Source organism: Pseudomassariella vexata, assembly GCF_002105095.1.
Source record: "Pseudomassariella vexata strain CBS 129021 chromosome Unknown BCR38scaffold_5, whole genome shotgun sequence".
Lineage (NCBI taxonomy): Eukaryota > Fungi > Ascomycota > Sordariomycetes > Amphisphaeriales > Pseudomassariaceae > Pseudomassariella > Pseudomassariella vexata.
Window position 1 is genome coordinate 870,527 of NW_024467960.1, and position 23,917 is coordinate 894,443.

The following is a 23,917-nucleotide window of genomic DNA, read 5'->3' on the forward strand; positions in this document are numbered from 1 at the left end:
CTTGCCCCAATATGAACGGTATGGCCGCTGTGACGGTGGCTTGCTCGCGAGGTCAAGCGGAGCTGAGAAAGAATTCACGAAAACAAGCATGTGTTACCCTCTTCGAAAAGAACTGGAAAATATACGTGGTGAGACAGGTCTCGCCTAACGCTCTTCGGTGTCCACCGCTGAACAGTCCTCCCTCAAGGGGCCGTTGATGCCGCGCAGGCCATAAACCAGCTGATCATTATGGAAACCGTGGACTCACCAGCGAGTCGCCTCAATAAGCTGTTCATCACCATACGTGAGATGGCGCCATCCATCACAGAGGATGAGACAGCTGGTGTGAGTGAGATTAGCCAGACATAGGCGGCTTCACCCGTCCGCAAGATGAACAGAAGCCTGTGTCTTGCAATGCCGCTGAGGTTCGTCACACGACTCGGAATTTGGATTGTGTCATATGACGGCTCGGTATGCCACTGCTCAAGTGCCTTTCAGCCAAAGACCTACACTTTCCAGTCGCCGAGCCCGACGGGCAGCTAGGCTATTCAAGTACCTTTTGAGGGGTGGGCGTGGGGGACTTGACGCGTTGAAAGGTGCGGCCTACTCAATAAAGTGGTGTGATGTTTGTGCAGAACAAACGAGAAATTTCCATCCATCATGGAGACGAGAACCCAGCTCGCCCAAGCCGTGTTGAGACTTTCGGTCTGGCGATGCTTCCGGTGTGACGCCTGGAAGTGCTTAGACAGTATCCACCCATTTCCGGGTATATTGGCGAACTCCTCGCATCAGTCAGCAACCGAAATAATTATGTATCTAGGCGCAGATGTAAACATGGACATCTTCAGTGTCACATTCGCCTGGTGCTTCTGTGTCGAGACGGCTCGTTAAGACACACACTCCCCATGTCTGGTAAAGCCAATCGGTCGAAATACCTTTGATACCCGCCCAAGCTTCCTCAAGGTACGGCCCACGGTCCAAGGTCCAAATCGAAAGTAACGTCAAGGGTCTCGACCTCGATAGATCTGAAGAGTAGCCAAAAGAGCTCGGGAAGTACAAGATTTGAAAGACATGAAGGCGAGAAAAGGTCCCGATTGATGCTTGTACGTAGTGAAGAAGTCGTGTGGTCCGTGCATAACGCCTCCAGCTCCCAAAAATAGAAGGCGCTGATCCCTAGCCTAGAGCTTTGATAGACCCGCAATCAGGGACCTCGGAACGAAAGCTATCGCGGGGTTCAAATCGTCGCAAATCTGGGGTTGGTTCATCAACTTCACGACTTAGCATTGCTACATTCATTCACCCTTCATGGCGGCCAAGTCGAGTTCTGTCCTCCGACGCGCCCTTCTCTACGGCAAGTGCGCCAATTCAGTGTTCCGCTTGGTGCCCTATTCGCATTGCGTTCTCATGCCTGAAGCTCCCGAAGCTCAAGCTCACGCTCATAGAGCTTCCCACACCAGATCCCCAGACTCTAGCTTTAGAATCACGAATTACACTTTTAACTGACCGAACAACCACAGTCCCTGCCTCTTCCCCTCGAATGTTGACCAAATCGCTCAGCCTCACCACCGACAACCTAACCTACGACCTCGAAGACTCTGTCACCCCCAGCTCCAAACCCTCGGCCCGCACCGCCCTTCAAACCCACATCTCCTCGCTCTCTTCCCGGCCTGCTTCCATCTCGGAGCTCGCTGTCCGCCTGAACGCCATATCTACCCCCTACGCCCTTGACGACCTGACCTCTCTCGCGCCCCTGCCCCAACTCGACGCCATCGTGATCCCCAAGGTCAACTCCGCCTCAGACCTGACCTTCGCCACCGATGCTTTACGCCATCTCGCTCCATCTCGCCACTCGGCCACGGGCAACAAAGATGGGTCAAAAGGAGGGAATCCCATTAAGATAATCGCCCTCATCGAATCCGCCAAAGCCGTAATGGACCTCCGCTCCATCTGTGCCGCCTCCCCCTACCTAACCGGGCTCATCTTCGCCGCCGAGGACTTCGCCCTCGACCTCTCGCTAACCCGCACCCCGTCTCTCCACGAATTCCTGTATGCGCGGTCGGCCATCGCCACAGCGGCTAGGGCAGCGGGCCTGCCAAGCACGATTGATCTAGTCTGCACTTCGTACAAAGGGGAGGAAGGTATGCGGAGGCTCGAGGAGGAGTGTCTTGGGGGTAAGGCAATGGGATTCAACGGGAAGCAGTGTATACACCCTTCGCAGGTCGACACGGTACAGAGGCTGTTTGCGCCTGCGGAGCAGGAGGTCGAGTGGGCAATGCGGATCGTAGTGGCGGACGAGAAGGCGACGGATGCGGGACGGGGGGCGTGGACATTGGATGGTGCCATGATAGACGCGCCTGTAGTTGGCAAGGCGAATGCCATTGTGACGAAAGCAGAGAGGTGCGGCTTTGACGTTAAGGCCTTACGAGACAAGTGGAAAGATCAGGAGCCGGAATAAAATGGACATGAGGTCTGAATAGCCCCTGTACGTTCAAAGACTTCTCGACATTTTCGCCTAATGGCTCGCTATGAGAGTAATCTATAGGTAAGCTCAGAATCGTGCGAAATAATTAGGCCGCCAAAAGCTCGACATTTCTGAGATCTCTTCCGGGTCATTTTCTACTATTCCATCGTCAGTTGGATTCAAGGTCCGCGCATCATTATGTACGTTGCGTGATTGGTGTGCTCCTTTCAACTGTGCCTGTATCCCATCGTTATGTACCCATGCATGGAACCGGTCTTCGAAATGGTTCGGATTTGACCCTATTTCACCATCATTGTATTCTGTCTGGCGCGACCATGCCGGTTGGTGCAGGTTGGGCGCCATTTGATATCCGTGCGACCATTCTACTTCCCGTTCAGCTTCAGCTGCGATCAACTCGGGCCTTGCATAATTTGGGTCAAGAGAGCTCTTGTTCGTCCTGATACGAGACACTTCAGCAACTCTTTCGTCTCCTCGCTCGTCAATCGTGGAACCATACTTGATCTGTTGGTTATTCGTCTCATCATTCACATCTGGCGGAGATGCTGCGGCTTCACTTTCTATTCGTGCGATGAAATCGGCCATGCTTTCACCGCCAGGGCCATCGTCCAGTAGATCAGGTATACTACTCGCTTCATCGACAGGTAGAATACTTAACTGACTTACGTAAAGGGGTGATTTGGAGTTGATTCCCGACGTGGCAGCGCTGCGTGTCAGTGCAGGAGTCGGCATCCGAGTCGCATCGATCCAAGAAACAGATTGAAGTGACGGCAGATTATTACTGTTTTCCGTTGCTATTCCTTGGGGAGATTGGAATTTATTATGACCCGGGTAAAATTCCTTCTCTGCATATTGTTCATCATTTGCTGGTGTTATCATTTTAAGGGCTTCCGCTATTTCGTCATGACTGGGTTGGTTTTTCGTTCTCTCTAGAACATCTAGCTGTGTCAGCGGTGCATTACCGCTTGAGTCTTGCCGGTCCAAGGGGATTGGAGGAGGCGGCATCGCTCCTCTAGATGTAAGAGATGCCTTTTCGTTTGGACTAGATAGCTGTAGGTGTGGGGCTTCTGAATTCTTTGACCATCGGCCATCATGTTGTGGGTTTGGCTTGAGTGTTAAGCTGTTCTCTCCAGACCGAGGGGATCTTTGTTTTTTGCCCTGTATATTAACGAGTGCCTCATCGGCGATCTTGTTCCTGTCTACAGTGTCATGCTGGCTGGCTGTTCGTGTTGATCGTTCACTCGCACAGCAACGGCTTGTTGCCTGGGCCTGTGCTTGATCCTTGAGCGCTTCAGCGTTGTCCAAAGAACGCTTTGCGTGCTCTCTTCGCCAGCCTAGTGGCAGGATATTTTCCCATCGATCTAAAATAGATTGGTCCGGACGATGGGTGACTGCATCCTGGTTTTCGGGCCTGGCATTTGCGGCAGGACTCATAGTTCGCTCCCGACCACCGGCCTGACTGCAGACTTGTGCGCCCTTACTGCGCAGCGTTGACGCGTTCTGAATGTCACTATCACGTTGAAATCCACGCCTCGAACCGTCATACGGATTAATTCCAGTGCCTCGATAGATGCCGGTCTTTACCAAAGCCTCTCTTATGAGATCAGGTGTTGTACTCCGCTGAGACTCTGGCCTTACTGAGCTCACCGAGGCAGATCTCCTTTGAGCAATGGGTGATCGAGGTGGACTGCTTGACCATGTAAAGTAAGTGGTGGCCTTGCTTTCTCGAGTTGACACCGGTCGTGAATTCGCCATTACAGCGGGGAGAGAGCTCATAGTTTGATTGGTTGGTCTGCACGATGGAAGTGACGTACGGCGCCCGTTGGAAGCCCGTTGGCCAGTGGACGACGCGAGAGAGCAGTCCTGGCCGCGTATCGATACAGGCTCTTCACTTGCTCGGGCTTGACGGCCCCTGACATTGTCTCGACTTCTCGGTGCAATGATACCCGTGCCTTGTTGGTTGCCATCTGTTTTTTGCGGCAAGAAGAACGACGAGACCTGTTCAATCTCTTCGTTTTGTCTCTCAAGCACCCTTAACCGGTGTCGGGAGAGCGGCTTCGATTCTTGGGCTAGCTTTCGATCCTGAAGGAAATGCATATTTGAGAATGCAAGATCAGGAACTACAAAAGTCATTATCAAGGAAACAAGGGCATCTTGAGCGTACCTACCTGATCGTGCTCCCGCCTCGCGACCATTCTTGAAGATTCCAGGCTTTAGTGATGGTTTTACCTGTATTGGTGATCAGCAACAGGAACGAGCGCCAATACAGCTGCAAGTCGTACCGTGATGCGATCATTCATGACAGCATCTGAGTTGAAGTTGCTTATAACGTTCTTGCTAGACGTCAAAGCTCTTCTCTTCTCATACTTTCCGTTCCTCTTCTTTCGATGGTGCCGTCCCCGGTCCTTAGACCTTTCGCGCTTATGCTTTTTTTGTATCTTGTCATACTTGTCCTCCCTGGTCTTGTGCCTCGGCCTCTTCTCGAAGCGGTATGCACCCGAGGACGACAATTCTATCGACAAGTCATCCAAATGATTCGCCTCAAACTTTCTCTGCTGCTCCGGTGATGGGGTGTCGTCATCTGGAAACTCCCGCCGTGGAGGTGGAGATAGATTCTGTACAATAGCCTTGTCATTCTCGAAACCGCTGAGCAAGGAGCTGTTATGAGACGCAAGCCCCCTCCTGGCGCGACGCCTAATCCTGCTGGGGCCAAGGGAGAGTAGTGGAGAGACCTCGTAGCGCTGCAACCTCGGCCGGCTACGACCGATTGTGGGGGGTTGCTCCTGTTCCTTTAACCTGGATAGAGGCTTTCTTCGGCCTGGATCCCCTGTCTGTTCAAGCCAGCTTTCCACGAGATCGTTGCCAGTACGCTGATCTATTGCCCGGTTCAAGTTACCCTGCGCTATGTCGTTCTCATGGTGGGATCTACGGCGACGTTTCGGATGGGGACCATCACTAGGTTCAGCGAAGTACTCGTCCCTGGCGTGATGATGCCCCTGGCTGTGTTGATGTCCATGCCTAAAATGTTGATGTCGGTGCTGACGTTGAGAGGAGTGAGACGGATCCTTGATGTCCATTGAAGTATGGGTTGAAACCGATTGGCCTTGAAATGAAGCAAAGACTGCGCATTTGAAACGGCGTGGGACAGACATCCACCGCGCATCGGGTTAGATGCTCCGCAGTACGGGATGTCGTGCGTTGGCCGGAGTCTATCAAGGAAATATTTTCGTCAAGTTTACGCGAGATCAACCTTGAAAATGGATGTGCCGAGTGGCATGCGGCTCAAATGCCGCCCAAGAACCCCTGTCCAGGGCATGTTGCTTGAATCAAATTAAGGAAGGTGCAGACGGGGGCCAGTCAGCGGTTGCTGCCGTCGCGGTGAAACCAGAAGCGGTTGGTTTTAAAGTGGTTCAGATAGCCTCCGGGTTGGGCAACGTCTGATGCAAGATCGTATACTTCGGCAAACGTGTTCATAGGAGAAGATCCTGACCATCTGGTCTTGGCAAGCTCTATACACATGCACGTATCTGCCACCAAGAACTATCATCGTGAACCGCTGAATGCAGGAGGTCAGTGGGAGTAGGAATGGTTCCTAGAAAACCACATACAATGGGATCTGACATGTCGCAGTGCCTCTCAGTTCCTGCGAACCCATACAAGATTTTGACTTTTGGGAGCCAGGTCCAAGTCTCACGTCTGCAACTCAGTCGGGAGAACTGCCATAACGGCCTCCCGCCTTCGGGGGCATTTCCTCTTTCCGCATGTTGAACCTTAGAAAGTAAAATTCTCCAGTCTGTCCTGTCACTTCTGATGCTCACTGATGCTCAGTGTGCCACTAATCGTCAAGTACAGTTGTCCCCCTATACACCTTTGATACAACAAGCGCCCCTGGCTCTATTAATAGAAGAGTTGGACTGCAGTGAATAGAGTTCCTGGTCCCTGTATCACATTACATTGTCCAGCTGCGGCCCTATGCACGTCCTTATTACCGGCCGTGTAGCCTCATATGTCGTCGATCCTTGGGCCATTTGCTGACGCTGCTCTTATTGGTGTGTTGGGCAGAGATGGCATCTTGCGCTCGCACTTGGAACTGCCTGAAGGTGGTTGCTTTCGTCGAATTTTGCTATCCTCAATCCAAGACGTTGGAGAGCCTGCCAAGAACTGTCTGGGCGGCTTGCGATATCCCCTGTAAGCGGTTGGTCATAGCTCCTCGTAGCTTTTCCAGAACTCTTCTACCAGGGTCAACGTCAACGCGGGGTAGCTTGAATGTATCTGTTGTTTCTCCAAGTGCTTGAACTGTCATGAAGCGGCTTTCCATTGATGTATTTGTCACCTTTCACCTTTCTCAGTGAACCTCGGCTGAGGGTGGCTTCCTGACGATCCAATGCTCATTAGCTTCTGATGTGGCCCGGGTACAGAAATTCATCCGACTTTCCCACCTCAAAGCATCTCAATAATCCTAGGGTTGCAGATCAGGCAACGCGGGTACCATCCGCACAACCGCAAGCCCCAGGCCCGCCGGAGTGGCTGAGTTGTTGACTTGGCTCGTATCAGTGCTCCAGTAGCGTCACATTGTTCCTGCTGAGGTGAGTGTTATCCAAACAGACGCAGGCGATTTTGTAGTGATCGACCATACAGCCAGGCCGGCATGCAGGCCCGCACAGTGGTCGCACATTGTCATCTTTGCCCCAAGAACAGGGAATACTCAGCCTTTGTGGAACACCCCGTGTGTCGGATTATAGCCCACCTTCTCATGTAAGTCTGACTATTTGGTGGCAGCCCGGACGGACCCCAGGACCTGTTTAAGAAAACCCATGCTGGTAGATCACCACCATCCCGGGGTATAAGTCCTACTCTGGACACGTCCATAGTTATTCACCGCAGGTCTTTACGGCCAATTGGCTGCTTCCATCAAGCAATTTGGACAAGATCGCATCTAAATGTGCTCTCTCTCGCGAGCTAACCGAGTGGGATAGTCAGCACTACTAACTACCTTGCTACCCTTTCAAGGTCCCAGACTGGCACTAAGATCGAGCGTCGGAAAATTTTAGTACCTGCTCCACTCGCCGGTGGTCTATATGGTAGCATCGTAGGAGAGTCAAGGCACGTGGCGCGAGTTCCCCGCGCCTTTCCCGCCTTAACACATTTGTCCATGCAAAGAATATAGGGCAAGTGATCCTGAAGATCCTGCAAGCGTTTCAGTTCTGCTGAAGATATTTAAGTGATATCACAGGAGAGAGTTTCTTGCCTGTTTCGCATGATGCCAGGATGTCTTCTATCACCTGACTTCTCGGCCAAGTTATCTCTGCTGATCACAGACGTGACAAAAGGCAACGGTGGAAAAAGCGCCTTTGGCGAGGGGCAATGGAGGGGTTGCCGTTTTCGCAGTGCTCGGTGAGACCCCGGACGCTCTCAAATCCTTAGGAACCCACAAGATGTTCCCCTGTTCCTGAAGAGACATATGTGGGCGCGGTCTGGTTGGCCACTTCTGGGGATCTCGCTTTTTCGGGTTGCTGCCGCGCTGTGCAACGAGGCAGAGATGATGCGAATTGGATACGCAGTGGCACAAGCTTGCGTGCAAAGCCGTCGTAATATTGACGGGTTGGTCTTCTTATCGCCTATCGATATAGACTGAAAACGGGTTTGGCTGCAGAAATTGGTTTCAGGGTAGGCTGCAAGACCCTATGTCGTTGAAAGGAAGGTCCCAAAACGGTCGCAACTGCATTAATGGGCTGCATTTTTGCCAACGCCGGTAAAACTACACGCAACGCCTTTGAACCCAATCGCAGAATATTGTGGCCGGTACGTACGTTGAAGACGAGTTTAAGCGGGATCTGTCGAAAACCTGGCTGGCTGGCTTGGCTTTATCAGCTCGCCTTCCTAGATTGCCCTAGCAGTTCGACTTAGGCCTCTACTTGTAATTGACCGGCAGGGGTCTCGAAACTCTGAAAATCTGAAGTCGCAATCCCCGAAGCAAGCAGAACAAGAACATTGGAGGGGTGAGGTCTCTGGAGCTTTGAACCTGGCAGGCATGTCCAGTAGGCGGCTGTGGACTTGGTGGGGTATGACAATGTTTGAGTGGTTTTCGGCAAACTGCAAATCTCCCCACGACTCAGGGCCACAGCGCCGTCCATTTTGACGATTCCACTTTTGGACCCGACTGGAACCGTATCAACGTTTTTCTCTTGCGCCCACTGGTGGAGTCTCACTCCGATGCTGAGCCCCCGGGAGACAAGATATGCCTCGTCTGCTTGATGCTTGTTTTGGGAGCAGCAGCCCTGCTGGCACGCTCATGCTGGTCAAAACGCCGACTGGCTATCATCGAGGATGCGATGAGCCAGATGCACTGGGATGGATGGAGAATTAGTGTGCCTCCTCCCTAGCCCTCATGCTGGGTCATGAAATATAAATCAGACGGGGTCGAAGCCATGGGTCCCTCGTCAGGTAGCGTAGCTTGTGTCTCTACTAGTCAGCTATCTAACAAGTATCAAAAATCCTGGAAAGCGCCACCAACCAAGGACCCCGAACCCTGACAAGCACCTCCTCACTAGCCACTTAGCATAACGGCACTATCAACCCCGCTACCTGCCTTTACTAGTACAAGGCTTTCCCCTTTTGAAATTTGCTTCAAAGTCTTCCCTATATCCGACTCTTCTTCCAAACATATACTCGTTCGGTTTTCCTCCATCCGCGAAACGGCCTTGATGATTGCGCATCTTTTACGACTTGACATTCGCAGATAACGAGAAACGGCCGTATCATCCCTCAGTTGCGACTAGTTATTATCAGAATGTTTGTGTGCCTCCTTTCATATTCCTCGCCACTGCGCAAGATGTGCCATTACTCGTTCGAAGCGGACGCTCCGAACGGGTTTGCGCCATCAAAGTATTCCTCCGCCAATGCATCAACCAGATTCGGTTGCAGCTTGTTTGACCTTGACGAAAGCCAACAAACCACGCCACCTGATACTTCATTCTGTCTTCGTCTTCGTGGGTGATTATTAAGCTTCTACAAGACAGATTCAATCGCGACTTTTAGTTTGCCCAATTCCGCATCATGTCGAAACTTTTCATCGGGTAAGAATCTATCTACTCTCCAAAGCTTTGCTTACCGTCCAATCGCTGACTCGTATTCTTTCGACTTGCAGAGGCCTTGCGTGGCACACTGAGGAGCAGACTTTGAGACAGAAGTTCGAGGAGTTTGGTCCCGTTGAGGAAGCAGTATGTTCTCCAAGTAGTTTCCTCCCGTACGGCACATAGTCTGTTGTGGACTCGACGAGGTTTTGTCCGGAATTTTGAAACCGTCTGAACTGACTTCTTTCCCCTGCCGTAGGTTGTGGTCAAGGACCGCGACACTGGACGCAGCAGGGGCTTCGGCTTCGTTCGATACGCTCAGGAGGGAGATGCGCAGAACGCCATTGCTTCCATGAACAATGTCGAGTAGGCAATTCTTCTATGAAGCAGAAGTGAGACCTCGTGCTAACAATGGTCAGATTTGACGGCCGGACCATCCGAGTCGATAAGGCAAGCGACACGGGCCCGCGAGGTGGAGGTGGCGGCTTTGGTGGTGGCCGTGGTGGAGGTTACGGCGGCCGCGGAGGTAGCTATGGAGGCGCACCTCAGTACGGTGGTCAGCAGGGTGGTGGATACGGACAGGGAGCGTACCCGCCAGCACAGGGCTACGGCGGCGGACGAGGAGGAGGCGGCTATGGCCAACAGGCACAGTACGGCACGCCCCCGCCTCCTCAGCAAGGTATGACCCAATTTTCCTCCCTGTTCAACTGGCTAGATTCTAAGTCTTCCTTCCAGGATACGCGCCTCAGTACGGTTACGACCAGCAGCAGGCCCCGCAAGGGCAGCCTCCCCAGGGACCCCCACGATACTGATGAACTCGGATTGCATTGTTGTCAGCCCTTCCAGTCCTGGGAGAGCTTGAGCTTTTCGAGCGCCAGGCCGGAATCGAGATGGAAGGATTTGCCGCAAAGGCGAACCGCACCGTGTGTTTAGTACTACCAACCGCCTCCCAAAACTATTTCTGACTGCTTGCACCAATACCCGACGTTGCATCATGAAGGCTCAACAATGTTTTCTTTTCCTTTCTTTTCTTATGCAACTCGTCACCTCATGCCAGAATATCCTCTCGACGAAAGCAGATGGGGGAAAAGCGAGGGGACGATACTTACATTCTTATTTTCGCCAACCCGCCATACCTTTTCCACTTCGCTTACTCGGCTGATGTATCATGACTACGATAACGAAGATCATTGCTTTCCGACGCTGGGGAAGAGACGTGATGGAACGGGGGTTATGCCGGGTCCGTTACCAGGCCGTCGGTGGAGAGAGATGGGGGGAGAGACGCATTCGTTTCTTGTTGCTTTTATTTTATGCGTACGTGTTGTGATATAGATTTCCGCAAGGGTTCACTGTACGGGCTGTACGAGGGGAACGCGGCAAACCAAAAAATAGGAGTGGGAGCAGCAAATCTATCTTATTTACTCGGAAACCGCCCTCGCATCCTTCCCCCTACTCTATCTTGTTGAGTTTTACCACGTAAACAACTCTCATACTTTCTCCGTCTCCTCCTGCGTGTCCACTATGGTAGCCATGTGGAAATCATGCGACCCGGGCGACGATTCAGCAACCCTGCTGACTTTGGGACCTCCATCCTCCGTCCCCTTGCTACCTCGGGCGGCTGCCTCGATCGCCCTGACGCGATCCGACAAATCCGTGACATGCGCATCACCGCTCTCGGGGCTCAGTTCGTTCAGCGCCTTCTCCAATCCCAAGAGATAGTCCCGGTTCAGCCCGCTCGGCCCCTCGCTCCGAGCGATGTGCTCCGCCAGTGCCTGCGGCTCCTGCGGGCCCGTGAACTGTTCATTGTCCGGCGTGCCGATATAGACGAGGGTTTGGATCGGGACGGATCCGTCGGCCGGCTGGAATGGCGTGTAGTGGATAGTGTACCCGTTGATCTCCCGGATGTCGAGGTAGTCCTTCACCTCGGCGACTTTGGATGCTTTGATCCGGTAGGCTACACCCCAGACTTTGTCGGGGGCCGAGGCGTGGGAGTCGACGAGGCTGGACCAGAAGGAGCGCTCGATTAGGGTTACGACTCTTCCAGGGGCTTCTGGGGTGCCGCGGTGGTCTTGGCTGTGGTGTTGGAGCTTAGCTACCGTGCTGCACAACAAGAAGCCTCAGCTTGAAGAGTTTAGGGGAACTGCGCTTAGTACCTTGCCTATGTGATGCATTAGTAGACATTATAACCTAGGTGAGTCATCGGTTGCAGATATGGAAGAACGTTACCTGCCAGAATCGCCGAACATATCCTGTAACCCAGCCGGGGATTCTGCGGTCTGTAATCAAGGGATGAGCGTCAATCTATATGTAACACATGGATGGAAACCAGTGGGCAGGCTAGCCGGGTATTGTCCATACCAACGTGTGGCGGAGGCTTCCAAATCAAGCTCCTGGAGAGCAAATATCCTGTCAGCCGAGATCTTTCAGGGGCATGTCTGGTTCAAAACAAGCCAGCATTACGTGGTCGATCGAGCAATGCTAAAATCAGGATGATCAGGCAATAATGACAAGAAGAGAGAAGAGAGACGGCAAGAAAAGCGTATGAGACAAACCCGTAACCAAATAACCAGAACTCATCGTCTGAGCATGCCGAGTTGGACGTCGTCTGCTGCCCGTTGACTGCCATTGTCTGCCGATGTTCAAGCTTTCCTAGCAGTTGGCTACTTACTCTTTGGCCTTACTTCATGAATGGCGTAAGCGGCGGACGCGGGTCAAAAGTCGCTATAAGTAGCCAGAAGGGTATATTCAAGGATTTATAGTTAGTTGCCAAGACTGCACCGTTGCGGCTGTCACGGTTGAGAAAAGAGACGGGTTACCTATTTGGCGCGGTTGAGCGTTAAAGTTGAGGTAAAAGGTGGACTAGTCAGCTTGCACGTCGGTACGCAGATGTCAGGCTCCGGATGCCGAGTGGGTTCTTTTGGTGATTGGATTTAACTGTCTACAATTGTATTCGAAGGGGAATTGTGAAAGTTCTGCTCACAAAGCATAGAGAGTAGGTCTATCTGCTCCATTTCGTACTTTAGAATGTCCGTTTGTTTGTAATTCTTAAATCTAGATACTAAAGTAAAGAGGCAGACTCATGCTTTCATAAAAGCTAGCTACTGTTATCAAATTTGGGTTGATCAAGGAGGAACATCAGCTTGATTCGACAGTTTTCCTCGCAACTTCTTCATGAGACAGCTTGTAGACCAGAGGCAGTGAATCATCCGTTATTACCTCTGTTTGTGGCAGTTCGGTTACCGGAATCTCGGAATCGGAGCACCACCTTGCTAAGCACTCCAAGGCTGTGAATAGCCCAACACATAATGCGCATGCCTATTATCTGCAACGCCTACGCTACCCACGTCCAAACCGCTTTTCCACTTGCAACCAACAGATCTTCTTTCTGACGCGGATGCATTCAACCTAGCTTGGTGGCCATTTACGGCCCCTTATATAAGCCTGCACAGGTTGAAGCCTTGTAAATCCATGCCTTCCGAGCCGATCCCGCGCTGGTCAATCCAAGATCTGTCGATCGAGTCAACCCGACTGGGGGGAGTGCCAGCCATGGGTTCGGTCTCTCCTCTAGGTTGCGACCAAGTGAGGAAGTGACAACTGTCCTTGAGGCTCTGCGCGGTGCAACTCGAATAGTGATCTTGCAGGTTCTCAAACTGGCTGGCGGCTTGGGTTTCATTTTAGCTCCATGCATTACATAGCATGCTGGCTCGTAGTGAATAAATGGTGGCGGGCCATCAGCTGGTTTCGGGGGAAAGACGCCCAAGCGCCTCGAATATTGCTGTCCTGACCTGTCTCTCCTGCAGGTGCTCTGCCTCTGCTCGGTCAAGAGTCAAGAATACCGAGTCACACGCTCAACAGCAGTCACTGATTAGCACAACGCAGCCAAATTGACGTCATCTCCGGGCAAGCAATAACAATCGTTGTCCTAAATACACCACGCCCAAACTCCATACAGGTTGACAAGGAGTCGGGTCGCGGCATCGCAGAGTAATAGACGGTTGACAGCTCTATCTGCTTGTCTAGTGCTGCGCGACACCAAGCCAAATTGTCAAACCTCCACATCCACCTAGGGCTGTATGCGGCCATTGTTTTCCGCAATTCTGCAAACGAAATACGAACTGCTGGTAAATCACCAGCCAGAATCCTGTCTTGTAAAAAAGTGCAGCCTGTCAGAAGCAAACAAATCTTGCGCCCGCCCCAAACCTCAACCACTTTAGATAGCGGGCACATGCTGCGGCCTATTAGCGGCTGAAAACCCGGACCCCCCAGCCTTCTATCCAACGTCGCCGCTTCTTTGTCGGGATTCACAGCCTCTTGATCAGCAACCATCGTTTGGGCCACTCCTAAGACTGCGTCACGCGCCTCCGGGCTTCTACATCATTTAATTGACTGTGCCAGGCCACGTCTTTCGCTCAAGATCATTTTTCTCACATTTCACCAAAACCAGTCTTAACATGGCCTACAATCGACCATACAATCCGGATGAGCTGCCCAGGTAAGTTCCCTGCAATTGCTACCCCGCCACGAGAAGAAATCGCGAGGTCGCGCGCAACCGCAATATCATACTGGCGCCCGACTCCTCGCGAGCGCATGTTATTCTTGTTCGCACTAACAGCATGCCCACAGGTTCGCAGAGCCCGAGCCCGTACGTCTTATCATCTCGTAGGCCTCCTTCATCAGCTCGGAAAGTACTGACCATCCCCACAGAAGCCCGGCGCACCCCAGCCCTCGTCCAGATACGACAGCAAGCCGCCTCCGCCCATTCCTCACCCCCAGCAGAACTCTGGACGTCCTCACCAAAACTCAGACCCGCGTCATGCCGATATAAGGCGTTTATCGCCGTCCCAGCCCCAGTTTGGCGGCGGCCACCAATCTCCCATGTCACCGCCCCCGATGGCATCGGGACCCCGACCGGCTGCTCAGAACCGCCCACCTCCTCAGAGCAGACCGCCACCTTCTCCGGCGCCGCAGGAGGGCGGGTCTGATCCGACGTTGTTACCTCTTTTCAGAGCTGTGGATAAAGATGGTGGGTTCTGTCTGGCTTCCCTGGCCGCTTTGCAGACTCGGAACGAGACACGGACTCGGCTTGATCTCGGATACGGGCTGCGATGAGCTGACGGCAAGTCCAACGAGTCGAGCCGAGTCTATGTTTTGGGAGCGAGCAGCTCAGTGTCCCAGATTTCAGCCCATGAGTCTAAACTAACGCCCCTCTCCCCAGGTACCGGCCAGCTCTCGGAGAGAGAACTCAGCGCCGCCCTAGTCAACGGCGACTGGACGGCCTTCGACCTGCACACGGTGCGCATGATGATACGCATGTTCGACAGCGACCGGTCGGGTACCATCGGCTTCGCCGAGTTCTGCGGCCTGTGGTCTTTTCTGGCGTCGTGGCGCACCCTGTTCGACCGCTTCGACGCTGACCGCAGCGGCAACATCAGCCTAGAGGAATTCAACAACGCTCTTGTCGCCTTCCGGTATCGCCTCAGCCCCGGGTTCGTCGATCTGCTCTTCCAGACGTACGACAAGCGCAACGAGGGCGTCATGAGCTTCGACCTCTTCGTCCAGGCCTGCATCAGCCTCAAGCGCATGACGGATGTGTTCAAGAAGTATGATGATGATCGGGATGGATATATCACATTAAGCTTTGAGGATTTCTTGACCGAGATCTTAAAGCAGCTGAAGTGAGAGGGAAAGGGTGACTGGGAATGACTTTCTGGCTCTTGCATCTTGATGTCGGATGGGAACGATGCGGAGATATTTTGTAATATTTCGCGTACACCGATTAATGAGAGCTGGATACGCATGAAAGAATGACTGTGCTCATGAATTCGCCAATACATTCTACACAGCTTGTTTTTTTTTTTGCAGACTTGGCGACATCACAAAAGATAGATACCCCAGGTCACAGAGGCAGAATACCTGACCTGGTCATGAGCTGACATTGCAAACTTCCTAGTGTACCTCAATGCCTTTTTGAATGAATGACAGACTCTGCCGGAACCGTGCAATATCCCTTGATGATTTTGGCAGTTTTTGACAATTGGCATTAAATGCGGTAGTAACCAACGTCATTTTCAAGAATCCTCTCATTCCATCATTCGTCGTAAGGAGTCCCGTCTACTATCGTGGCATCGTGTTCGTCGCCCTTCCCGTGCCCCTCAGCCCGTTGAATATAACGTCCAGCCAGATCCAAGTATCCCATCCTATCCTGGCCCAAGATCTAAAGCTAATGCCCCTGAACACTAGCTTGCTGTGAAAACAACTCTCCAACTACCCATCTCGCCGCTCATTTCGGAACGTCAATCTTGATACTAGGCGGCAGCATGTCCCCCAGCGGTTTTGATGAGATGATCTCCTTTCGCAAGACAAACTCCCCATCACTTGCTTTCCCCTGCTTCTCGTTCTCATTTCCATTCTCGTGCCCCCTTTTTCCCTCGAGCACCTGCCCCTCCGTCCCCATCCACATCATCCCATCCCCACAAACCACCACCTCTTCCCCACTCCCCAACCTCAGAATCTCCGTTATCAATCCAATTCCATTGCCGGGACCAGTCCTCCTCTTCGTCTCAATTTTCCCCCCAGCCCGCTTCTTACCACCACTACTAGTACTACTAGTACTTAACCTACCCTTCCCCGAAGTCCCTACACTCTCCACCACCTCCTCCCTCCCATATCTCCGCGTCCGCAACATCCCCGTCGCTAACCCCCTAACTTCCTTCTCCCCATCATGCGCCGAAACCCACACCCTAGCCCCCAAGCGCGTGGCAATGTCGGCGCCCATGGGCGCGCCGGCGCATATGTTACCGCCCAACCACCAGGGGTTCGTCACGCTGTCGAAGCAGTGCAGTAGCGCGGTGAGCGGGAGGGCTGCTTCGGAGACGAGGTGCGATGTTGCGTAGGCGGAGAGGTGGGGGTAGGATATCCCGTGCGGGGAGAAGATGAGGGAGAGGGGGCGGCTGCAGTGGGATGAGGACGGAGAGGGGGATTGCAGCAAGTTATTGCCTGCTTGGGAAGTTGATGAAAAGGGACGGCGGTTGGTGATAAAGGTTGGCGAGGGGAGGAGCGTCGAGGCGGATTGGACGGAGCGGAGGGAGTGTGGTGAGACGGGCGGACTAGGCGGGAGGAGGACGGTATCTGCCGCTGATATGGTCGTCGTGGTGACGGGCGATGTGGCGGACAACGGCGTAACTGGTGGCGTCAATGGTGACGAGATAATGGGAGGCTTCGGAGTTGCCAAATTGTACGACGGTGGCGGCCGGTACGTGATGCCGATGGCGCCATGAAGGCCGGCTAGATCTCGTTTCTGAGGTATCCACGACACTGTCACCTCGCCTGTCTGCCCGCCGAGTACCACGGCCGGTACCGGGATGCGAACGACGGTCGTCTTGCCCGTTAGCCGGGGGTCTTCCCATTTCTCCATAACCCTAATTTTGTTCCGGTCGAAGTATTTCCAGCTCTTTATCAGGCGGGCCGACGCTGGCTCGGCTACTATCAAGGTTTTGGTCCCCGACGCCGGAAGCTGGCGAAGTGTCGTCTCATTGCAATGGTCGCTCTTATGCTGGCTGACGATGACGAGATCCGGTTCCGGCAGTTCGGACAAGGATTCTATGCAAGCTGGGTGCTTGTGTGTCGAGATGGAGATCCTGGAATGGAATATCTTTGATGGGCCTGAGATCCACGGATCGAGGAGGATGGTGAATGGGCGAGGTGCCACAACAGAGCCGTCACACGGCAAGATGGGCTCAAAGGACAAGAGGAAGGAAGCATCCAAGTTCAGATGCGTGATCCTCAATGCCATGATCGCAGCTGGCATTTCCTCCTGTGACGTGGAGATATTGAAAAATGGTCTGCATCTAAAGAGAGAAGTGGGACGCAGATCTGAGCACGGTTTAACATAGACAAGGCATACTCAGTAATATATAGATTATTTGTCTTGGCCTATCCTTACTGAACGTGGAAGAATAAATGCTTGGGAAACACAACAGGGGACATAGTCTACGAAGAAAGGAACGTTCGAAGAGATGAGAGGTCGAGAGAGATTGGTTGTTACCTCTAGAGGATCGGCTTTCTTCCTACGGCCGTGACACAACAGCCGGTGACCGACAGTAGCCATAATGAAATTATTAATAGTAGCAACATTGATATGGAGAACACGCCTACTTGCCAGTTGCTCAATCAGCAAATCTTTCATCTGAATTCGTAGCCGCACTGGTAAAAGAATGGAAATAGAAAGTTTGAATGTTTCACAACCAGGAAAGTGGACGCGAGGCTGCCAAGTGGACATGGCGCCGGCTTTCCGCAATGCCGGCTCGACTAGGCTGATCGAAACTCGAGGCTGCTGGATTTGCGTTGAACCTGGCATTGGTGGACGTGGTGGCTTGAAACGAAAGTTCTAGTGCCTCGCAGCCTGTCACTTTTGGTGGTGAGACCCCGGATTTCTTATCGCAACTTCAGCTGAAAGAGGTCCTCGTCTAGGTTACTGATGCATATTTGAAAGGTCGGACGGCAGTTTGATCGAATGAGAAGCGGAAATTCGTGCCACCATGGCGTGCTCACTATGTATTCTGTAATGACGTCTTCGTGTCATGTCTCTGCGTCGTGTTGACTATTTTTGATACAATTGAAGGCATACCTCGTGGTCGGAGAGGGTGGTTAGGAACCTTCATGGTGCTCCATGCTCATATAACATCCGGCCTGGATTGTTGTGTATGGGCCTTCGCAGCTTTGCAATCCTGGCGCATGGGGCTGGTTATACATGGGGAAGCGTCTGTTTTGGTAGAGGCCTCGTTGACAAGCGTGGTTCATGCTCACTGCTTGTGTCAACATAAAAGAGCCACGGTTGATAAGTAGACAGAAAAACAAGGTTAGCTCAAGCAAGGGCCGACTGTGGCCAGTAGCATGTCATTGTCGGGCATGGGCTGCCATGGCGCAAGCCGAATCGCATTGGTTTGTCACGGCGAATAACTCGAGTTGAGTGAGATGCATCGCGGGCTGTCGCCAGTTACCAAGGGTAAATATGTCAACTTCCTCCTTCCACCTCTAGACAGCCAGTGATTTCATGTCCCGTAATACCTTATTCTGCATGTCGAGCAGGCCGCACCTTAGCAACCACTGAGATGGGCCAAGAAGTTTCGACGCCAAGAGCCGGAACGCAACTCAATAATCGGCGCCGGCATGCCAAGAACCGGGACCACGTCCTTCAGTTAGGCTCTCGTGATCATCATACAAGGCCCCGTGCCTCATAGAGGAAGTCAAGACGACAAAAAAGGACCGCTTTACACGCGAACTCCTAAGTATCTATCCTCAAGCATACGCCGATACGCATTCCAAACGACGAAGAATCCGTCTGGAGACGATACCGACGGTGCTGGACGCTTACACGGCAACCACAGTTGCGTCGGGGATGTGCTTCGTGCCGGAGCTGATGCGATTGAATCCCGACACGAAGGTTATCTACACAGCAAGAAATTCAGACGGGTGGGCTAAGTCGATCGGCGCGGCATCCCAGCGGAGCTTAAAGTGGTACTTACGTGCCGTCTTGCTTCCGCTGTTGAAGACGAGAAACTTTCCTCACTATCTCGACCTTCTCGTCCGAACTTCAAGGCAAGCCGCACACACCTAGCAAGGTTGTTTGGGAGAAGCATACGACGTAGTAGGAGAAGATCGTTCTGGCTGAGAAAGTGTTCTTCTATGACGTGCGAGATGGATCCGCACCCCTTTGGGAGATTCTGGATTACGAGGTACTAAAGGATACGCCATTCCCTCGAACACATGACGGGGATGCGATTTATAGTTTGGTCAAGGGGTAACTTGTCGAAGGCCTCGTCTGATGGTCATGCATCATAGGGGTCGCGGCTGTCTCATTTGGTAGCTGGGTCAATTTCGGTTAGTGGTCAAGAGTGAGAGCCAGTCGGAATCCGTGGTCGCCATGTTAGCCTAATCGATCCGTTCTGAAGTAGGGTAGAAGCTTGTGAATAATTCATCTGACGCGGCAGTCTGTTTGACGAGGACGGAGCAAGTTGTAGCAGTCCTCGTGACATTCATGTGGACCAACAAGTATCGATAAACGATCCGACGATCTCTGGAGAGCTCGGAAGCCCGAGCAGGAGCTATTGGTGGGGGGTTCTCTCATAGGACAGGTGGAAGACACAAAACGATTCGTCAATTCGTCAGCCAGCAATGATTTTTCCAGCTCAGAAGCTGGAGGTTGACGAAACACCACCAATGATATCTGCACGACTAAGAGTAGAGTGTCCCTGGCACGTTGTTAGCTCTGCACGAAGGCTACTTTCGAGCAGAGGACACCGCCCTGCAGTTCCGGCCCCACCCCTCGGATCGAAGTCGTGATCCACAATCGTCTTGGACCCTGCCCGACTCCCGATAGCATTGCCTGCGATATGGACGAGTTTGACAAAGATAACCAATGCCGCATGCGTCGCATTGCAGAAAGTCAACAAGCTGAGAGGGATATAACTAATTGAGAGTAAACATTACTGACCCTCGAACGACTCGAACAAATTTCTTGTCACATTTCAGTGCAGAAAACCTTGAAGCTGGAGCCGCCTGGAAAGCAGATATCCCTGGAAGTAGTCAGCTGCCGTGGCCCACATGCGCCGAATTCTACTATGTACACTCTCTTGACGGGGCAGAACAGGGGAGTCACAGCCCTAACAGTCAAGCTGCTCAAGCGCCTAGCTCATCAGACAAACATAAAGTTAGCGCGCCACGACACTCTTTCTCCTGACTACATTATCAACTGGCAGCTGGAGAACCGTATTGCTGAAAAAAGGAGCTGAGCGCACCGTACGTGTAATGTTCTGGCCATTACTTATTTCGAACATTGAGGCACTCTCCAGCTTTCATAGCTTCGAATAAGTGACAGGGCAGCTCGCAGCCCAGCATGCCATTGGACAGAAGAAACAGGGCACGTGAAGATGGAAGCAGGGCTTGACGAGCTTATGCCCCGCCATTTCGCAAGCCTCCATTACGGGCCCAAACCACGCGTGGTCCAACCAATGCGGCGAGTCTGAAGTACGGTGACAGCGGTCGGTCGTGAAGAGAATTGCCCAACCCACATGCATTCATGCGGGAGCAGACGTGATCCTGCTCTGCTGCCGGGTGCCATCATAGCAGCTTTTTTATCAGCAGCCATGGACCCAAAGTGCGGGGTTATCAATTCTACCTGCATTATCCGACAGCACCGCGGTGCGTGCTGATACGCACGGGAATAACCATGGGAAATGGACGGATGGCTTTCACATATACTTGTGATTTGGACGAGCTCGTAGGTAGAGGTAGCGGAGGGGAGTACAGAAGCTTCAGCTTCAGCTTCATGCTCATGGGAGGATGGACAGAACCTCGAGCTTTGAACTGGCCTCAGGATGATGAAGTATCCCATGAGTCGCTGGGCTGCTTCTCTCGGTCATACCTTCCAATGCTCGGCCTTTGTGACCTCGTTTAACGCTTCAGAAGCAGCTCCAAGTGTGCGTTTTCCTCCACTCACAGGCAATCCACCTCTGAACCAGCCGTCAACCCCCCAGCTAGAGCCGATCCTCGATCGAGTCAGAAAGGAAGCTGGTGCAATCAAGGGAACAGGGCCAATAGAAGGCGCCTCAATGGCCGCTCTTGTCTAACTTTGCCGCGGATGTCTACTATTTACGCAGCCGTGTGCCGGTAATCAATTATCTTCCCATTTGGAGCTCCCCTGAACTCTCCATTCATTCAACCCGCTGCGCTTTGGTTACCTTGAACCGGCCGCTCACCCGTCCAGTAACCTGCCTTTGTTAGCAGATACTTAAAAAACCCCCGCCTTATTACTGGCCATCCCGACTGACGAGGTGACCTGTGGAGTTTTCCGTGAGCCCATTTGTAGTAGTAGTCTTTGTCGCTGCTGCTAGAAATTTACCTGACTCTGCGGCGCCCCAATTCCAGTCCACTACTCGCACTGCTTTCATTAACTCGTCGCCCTCCCTCCCAACTTTTGCAAGGTCGTCCAGCTCCCCCAGCACTCTTTCCCCTCCATTACCACAACCAGACCACAACCAGGCCACACACACACCCACGACTGTGCCCTTCGAAACATCTCATGTAACACGTTGTCGGCAGGAGCTTTGGGAGCTACGTCGACAGCAGAACACCGCCTATTCAGCTTCAAGCTTCGTAGCCAAATGTCAAATGCGAAAGCTTCATGAACTCGGGCCAACATCAATTGAGCGCTATCAGTGTTACGCTTATCGCCCATCAGGATAACCATCACAACCTCACGAACCACCCCCCCCCCCCGCCTTGCCTCGGTTTTGACCAGCCTATGGTGGGGTTGACCTGGACAAGATGCCGCCTCGATCTTCCCTCGCGTCGTCTTTCTCCATCACCGACTCCAACAATGAAGTCGTTTGCCCACTGCGGAACCAGGATGGTTCAAGTTGTCGCAAGCGATGCATCGGCGTAAGTGCCCCTCGTTCCTTTGTGCCTGGACTGGTGGGAAGTAGCTGTCAAGCATGGTCGTCAAAGCTGCTATAAATGCGATTATTCGTGGGAAGCTGCTAACATGAGCTTTGCCATTCATAGGAGAAGAGATACCGATCCATGCAGGAGCACATTCGGCGGGCGCATCCTGAGCATTACATCTCCAAGCTCCCTGCGACCGAAGAGAGCTTCATGCTCATGATCAGTACCCCGCCTTCCGAGCGAGCTCCCCCCGTCCAGCAGAATTCCGTAGGACCGCCGCGGCCGCCGCCGCAGCAGCAGGCGCATGCGAATGTGAATAGAGGCGGACCACCGATTGACCCAGCTTTAGGAGGATACCCGCTCGACCGTCATGCATATCTCCGAGACGACCTGAGTGCACCCGGCACACCTGGAAATTTCGATGAGTTCACCGGCGGTCCGCTGTTGCCAGCCGCAAGCGCAGCGGCAGCCCTTGCACAGCTCGGCCAGGGACAGAAGACAGAGCCGGAATGGGACTCCGGCGAGGTACTGATTGTAACAAACCCCCCACACGCAACCACGACGGCGCTAACTACCAAATCACAGGAGTGGCCTTCGGACCCGGAAGGCCAGAGAATACCCAGGACGACAATAGAATTGCCACCAATTCACATTGAGCCTACCAGTGAACCGTACCCACCGCTGAACTCGGCTCGCCAAAGAGACCTACTACCATCGATCCTGTCCAACTCCCCGCCTGGTCGGTCTTCCACCCTTCCGCCACTGCAACGGCCGCTCGGCCCCAATCGACCCCGGAAGCAGTCTGTTACCAAGCGTGGCCACAAGAAGCAGAAATCGCGAGGCACGGCGGCAGAATGGCTACGAAGGATCCAAAACGATGACCGTCTCAAACCAGGCGGCATTGATCGCAAAGCCCACTCTGTCGAGCCTATGGCAGATTATGGCAAGCGATGGGAGGACCTTATCGACGCTGCCGCATCGGCTACCGAAGACATAGAGGATGACAGGACTCCTGTAAGTCGCATCCCATACCTTCACGCGCAAGACCCTAGCTGACAAGTCAGGTTCCCCAATCCCCTATCTCCATGCATCGAGCTTCCCTGCCTCCGTTCAACAATCATTACCAGAGCTTCCAGGGTTATCAAGCGTCGCCTCTGCAGCAAGCTCTCACCCCACCTTCCTTTGCTCAGGAGATGCCGGACCCGTTCCCTTCTGTTGAGAGTGGTGAGAGTGGCGACAACTTCCACATTGGGACACATGGCTTGACGGATTCCTCCCCAAGCTACTCATCCCTAGACGTGCACATCTACTGCGCCGCATGTCAGAGGACCTCCAAGCTTAGAGAGTCGTATGCATGCACCGAATGCATTTGTGGCCTCTGTCGGGAATGCGTCAGCGTGTTGGTGGAAGAACAAGGCGCGAGACGGAAATGCCCGCGTTGCGCTACCATCGGCGGCAGATTCAAGCCTTTCCAGCTGGACATTCGATGAATGCGCCAGCGGCATGTTGTTCGGCGAACCGAATAACAATTCAATCCAGTCCACCACCAAGTGGACTTCTCCGGCCCACGAATACCCAACAAAGCGGACAACCACTCGCAAACCCCACATCACTTTCGCTGCGCCAGGCACCATATCAGTTTGACCATAGCTGTTGATGGTTCAAGGCTAGCAAACATGTCAGGATACATAGATGAGAAGGTGCATCACGCTACAGATCTTTTTCAAGTTCGCACTGCGGAGTGCACGATCACCTTGACAGGTACTGGCCCCAGTCACTGTTTGGGCAAGTTGAGAATCGTTACAGAGCATTTACATGGTGGGACAGCTCGATGTGAACGCTTCGGCACGATATTGTTACCAGTATTCCCGCATCCCTCTACTCAAGACGTCGTCCTCGCCACCGTTCGGTACCGCGCTTACTGGTATCAATTCGAGACAGAATC

At 52.9% G+C, this 23,917-nt stretch overlaps 9 protein-coding genes across 9 annotated transcripts; 4 read left to right on the forward strand and 5 right to left on the reverse strand.

Annotated features, from left to right (window-relative positions):
* Nucleotides 1–952: 952 nt before the first annotated feature.
* BCR38DRAFT_171351 (Pyruvate/Phosphoenolpyruvate kinase-like domain-containing protein) lies at nt 953–2,481 on the forward strand. The gene is made up of 3 exons (XM_040853855.1): nt 953–1,105; nt 1,162–1,330; nt 1,497–2,481. Exons 2-3 carry the CDS (start codon nt 1,285–1,287, stop codon nt 2,432–2,434), a joined length of 984 nt encoding a protein of 327 aa, XP_040716977.1. The 5' UTR covers nt 953–1,105; nt 1,162–1,284; the 3' UTR covers nt 2,435–2,481.
* On the reverse strand, nt 2,481–4,724 carry BCR38DRAFT_171487 (uncharacterized protein). Its single transcript, XM_040853856.1, has 2 exons — nt 4,627–4,724; nt 2,481–4,578 (listed from the first exon to the last, which is right to left on the reverse strand). The coding sequence occupies exon 2, from the start codon at nt 4,553–4,555 to the stop codon at nt 2,528–2,530; it is 2,028 nt and encodes a 675-aa protein (XP_040716978.1). The 5' UTR covers nt 4,556–4,578; nt 4,627–4,724; the 3' UTR covers nt 2,481–2,527.
* On the reverse strand, nt 4,666–5,786 carry BCR38DRAFT_429017 (uncharacterized protein). Its single transcript, XM_040859935.1, has one exon. The coding sequence runs from the start codon at nt 5,608–5,610 to the stop codon at nt 4,684–4,686; it is 927 nt and encodes a 308-aa protein (XP_040716979.1). The 5' UTR covers nt 5,611–5,786; the 3' UTR covers nt 4,666–4,683.
* A 3,728-nt stretch (nt 5,787–9,514) lies between these two features.
* Nucleotides 9,515–10,343, forward strand: BCR38DRAFT_456675 (uncharacterized protein; the record flags this gene model as incomplete). Its single annotated transcript, XM_040861948.1, has 5 exons — nt 9,515–9,534; nt 9,606–9,678; nt 9,791–9,897; nt 9,951–10,210; nt 10,267–10,343. 5 exons carry the CDS (start codon nt 9,515–9,517, stop codon nt 10,341–10,343), a joined length of 537 nt encoding a protein of 178 aa, XP_040716980.1.
* A 616-nt stretch (nt 10,344–10,959) lies between these two features.
* BCR38DRAFT_429025 (cation transport regulator-like protein) lies at nt 10,960–12,464 on the reverse strand. Its single transcript, XM_040859936.1, is given in 5 exon segments — nt 10,960–11,606; nt 11,744–11,745; nt 11,757–11,807; nt 11,890–11,921; nt 12,084–12,464. The coding sequence occupies 5 exon segments, from the start codon at nt 12,155–12,157 to the stop codon at nt 11,019–11,021; spliced, it is 747 nt and encodes a 248-aa protein (XP_040716981.1). The 5' UTR covers nt 12,158–12,464; the 3' UTR covers nt 10,960–11,018.
* An 860-nt stretch (nt 12,465–13,324) lies between these two features.
* On the reverse strand, nt 13,325–14,130 carry BCR38DRAFT_171525 (uncharacterized protein). Its single transcript, XM_040853857.1, has one exon. It carries the CDS (start codon nt 13,855–13,857, stop codon nt 13,390–13,392), a length of 468 nt encoding a protein of 155 aa, XP_040716982.1. The 5' UTR covers nt 13,858–14,130; the 3' UTR covers nt 13,325–13,389.
* BCR38DRAFT_171526 (uncharacterized protein) lies at nt 14,131–15,588 on the forward strand. Its single transcript, XM_040853858.1, has 3 exons — nt 14,131–14,173; nt 14,236–14,554; nt 14,747–15,588. The coding sequence occupies exons 2-3, from the start codon at nt 14,407–14,409 to the stop codon at nt 15,208–15,210; spliced, it is 612 nt and encodes a 203-aa protein (XP_040716983.1). The 5' UTR covers nt 14,131–14,173; nt 14,236–14,406; the 3' UTR covers nt 15,211–15,588.
* Nucleotides 15,589–15,811: 223 nt separating this feature from the next.
* On the reverse strand, nt 15,812–17,323 carry BCR38DRAFT_340163 (uncharacterized protein; the record flags this gene model as incomplete). Its single annotated transcript, XM_040855759.1, has 1 exon — nt 15,812–17,323. One exon carries the CDS (start codon nt 17,321–17,323, stop codon nt 15,812–15,814), a length of 1,512 nt encoding a protein of 503 aa, XP_040716984.1.
* Nucleotides 17,324–21,855: 4,532 nt separating this feature from the next.
* BCR38DRAFT_483682 (uncharacterized protein) lies at nt 21,856–23,462 on the forward strand (the record flags this gene model as incomplete). Its single annotated transcript, XM_040863653.1, has 4 exons — nt 21,856–21,969; nt 22,093–22,497; nt 22,558–22,986; nt 23,037–23,462. The coding sequence occupies 4 exons, from the start codon at nt 21,856–21,858 to the stop codon at nt 23,460–23,462; spliced, it is 1,374 nt and encodes a 457-aa protein (XP_040716985.1).
* Nucleotides 23,463–23,917: the final 455 nt, after the last annotated feature.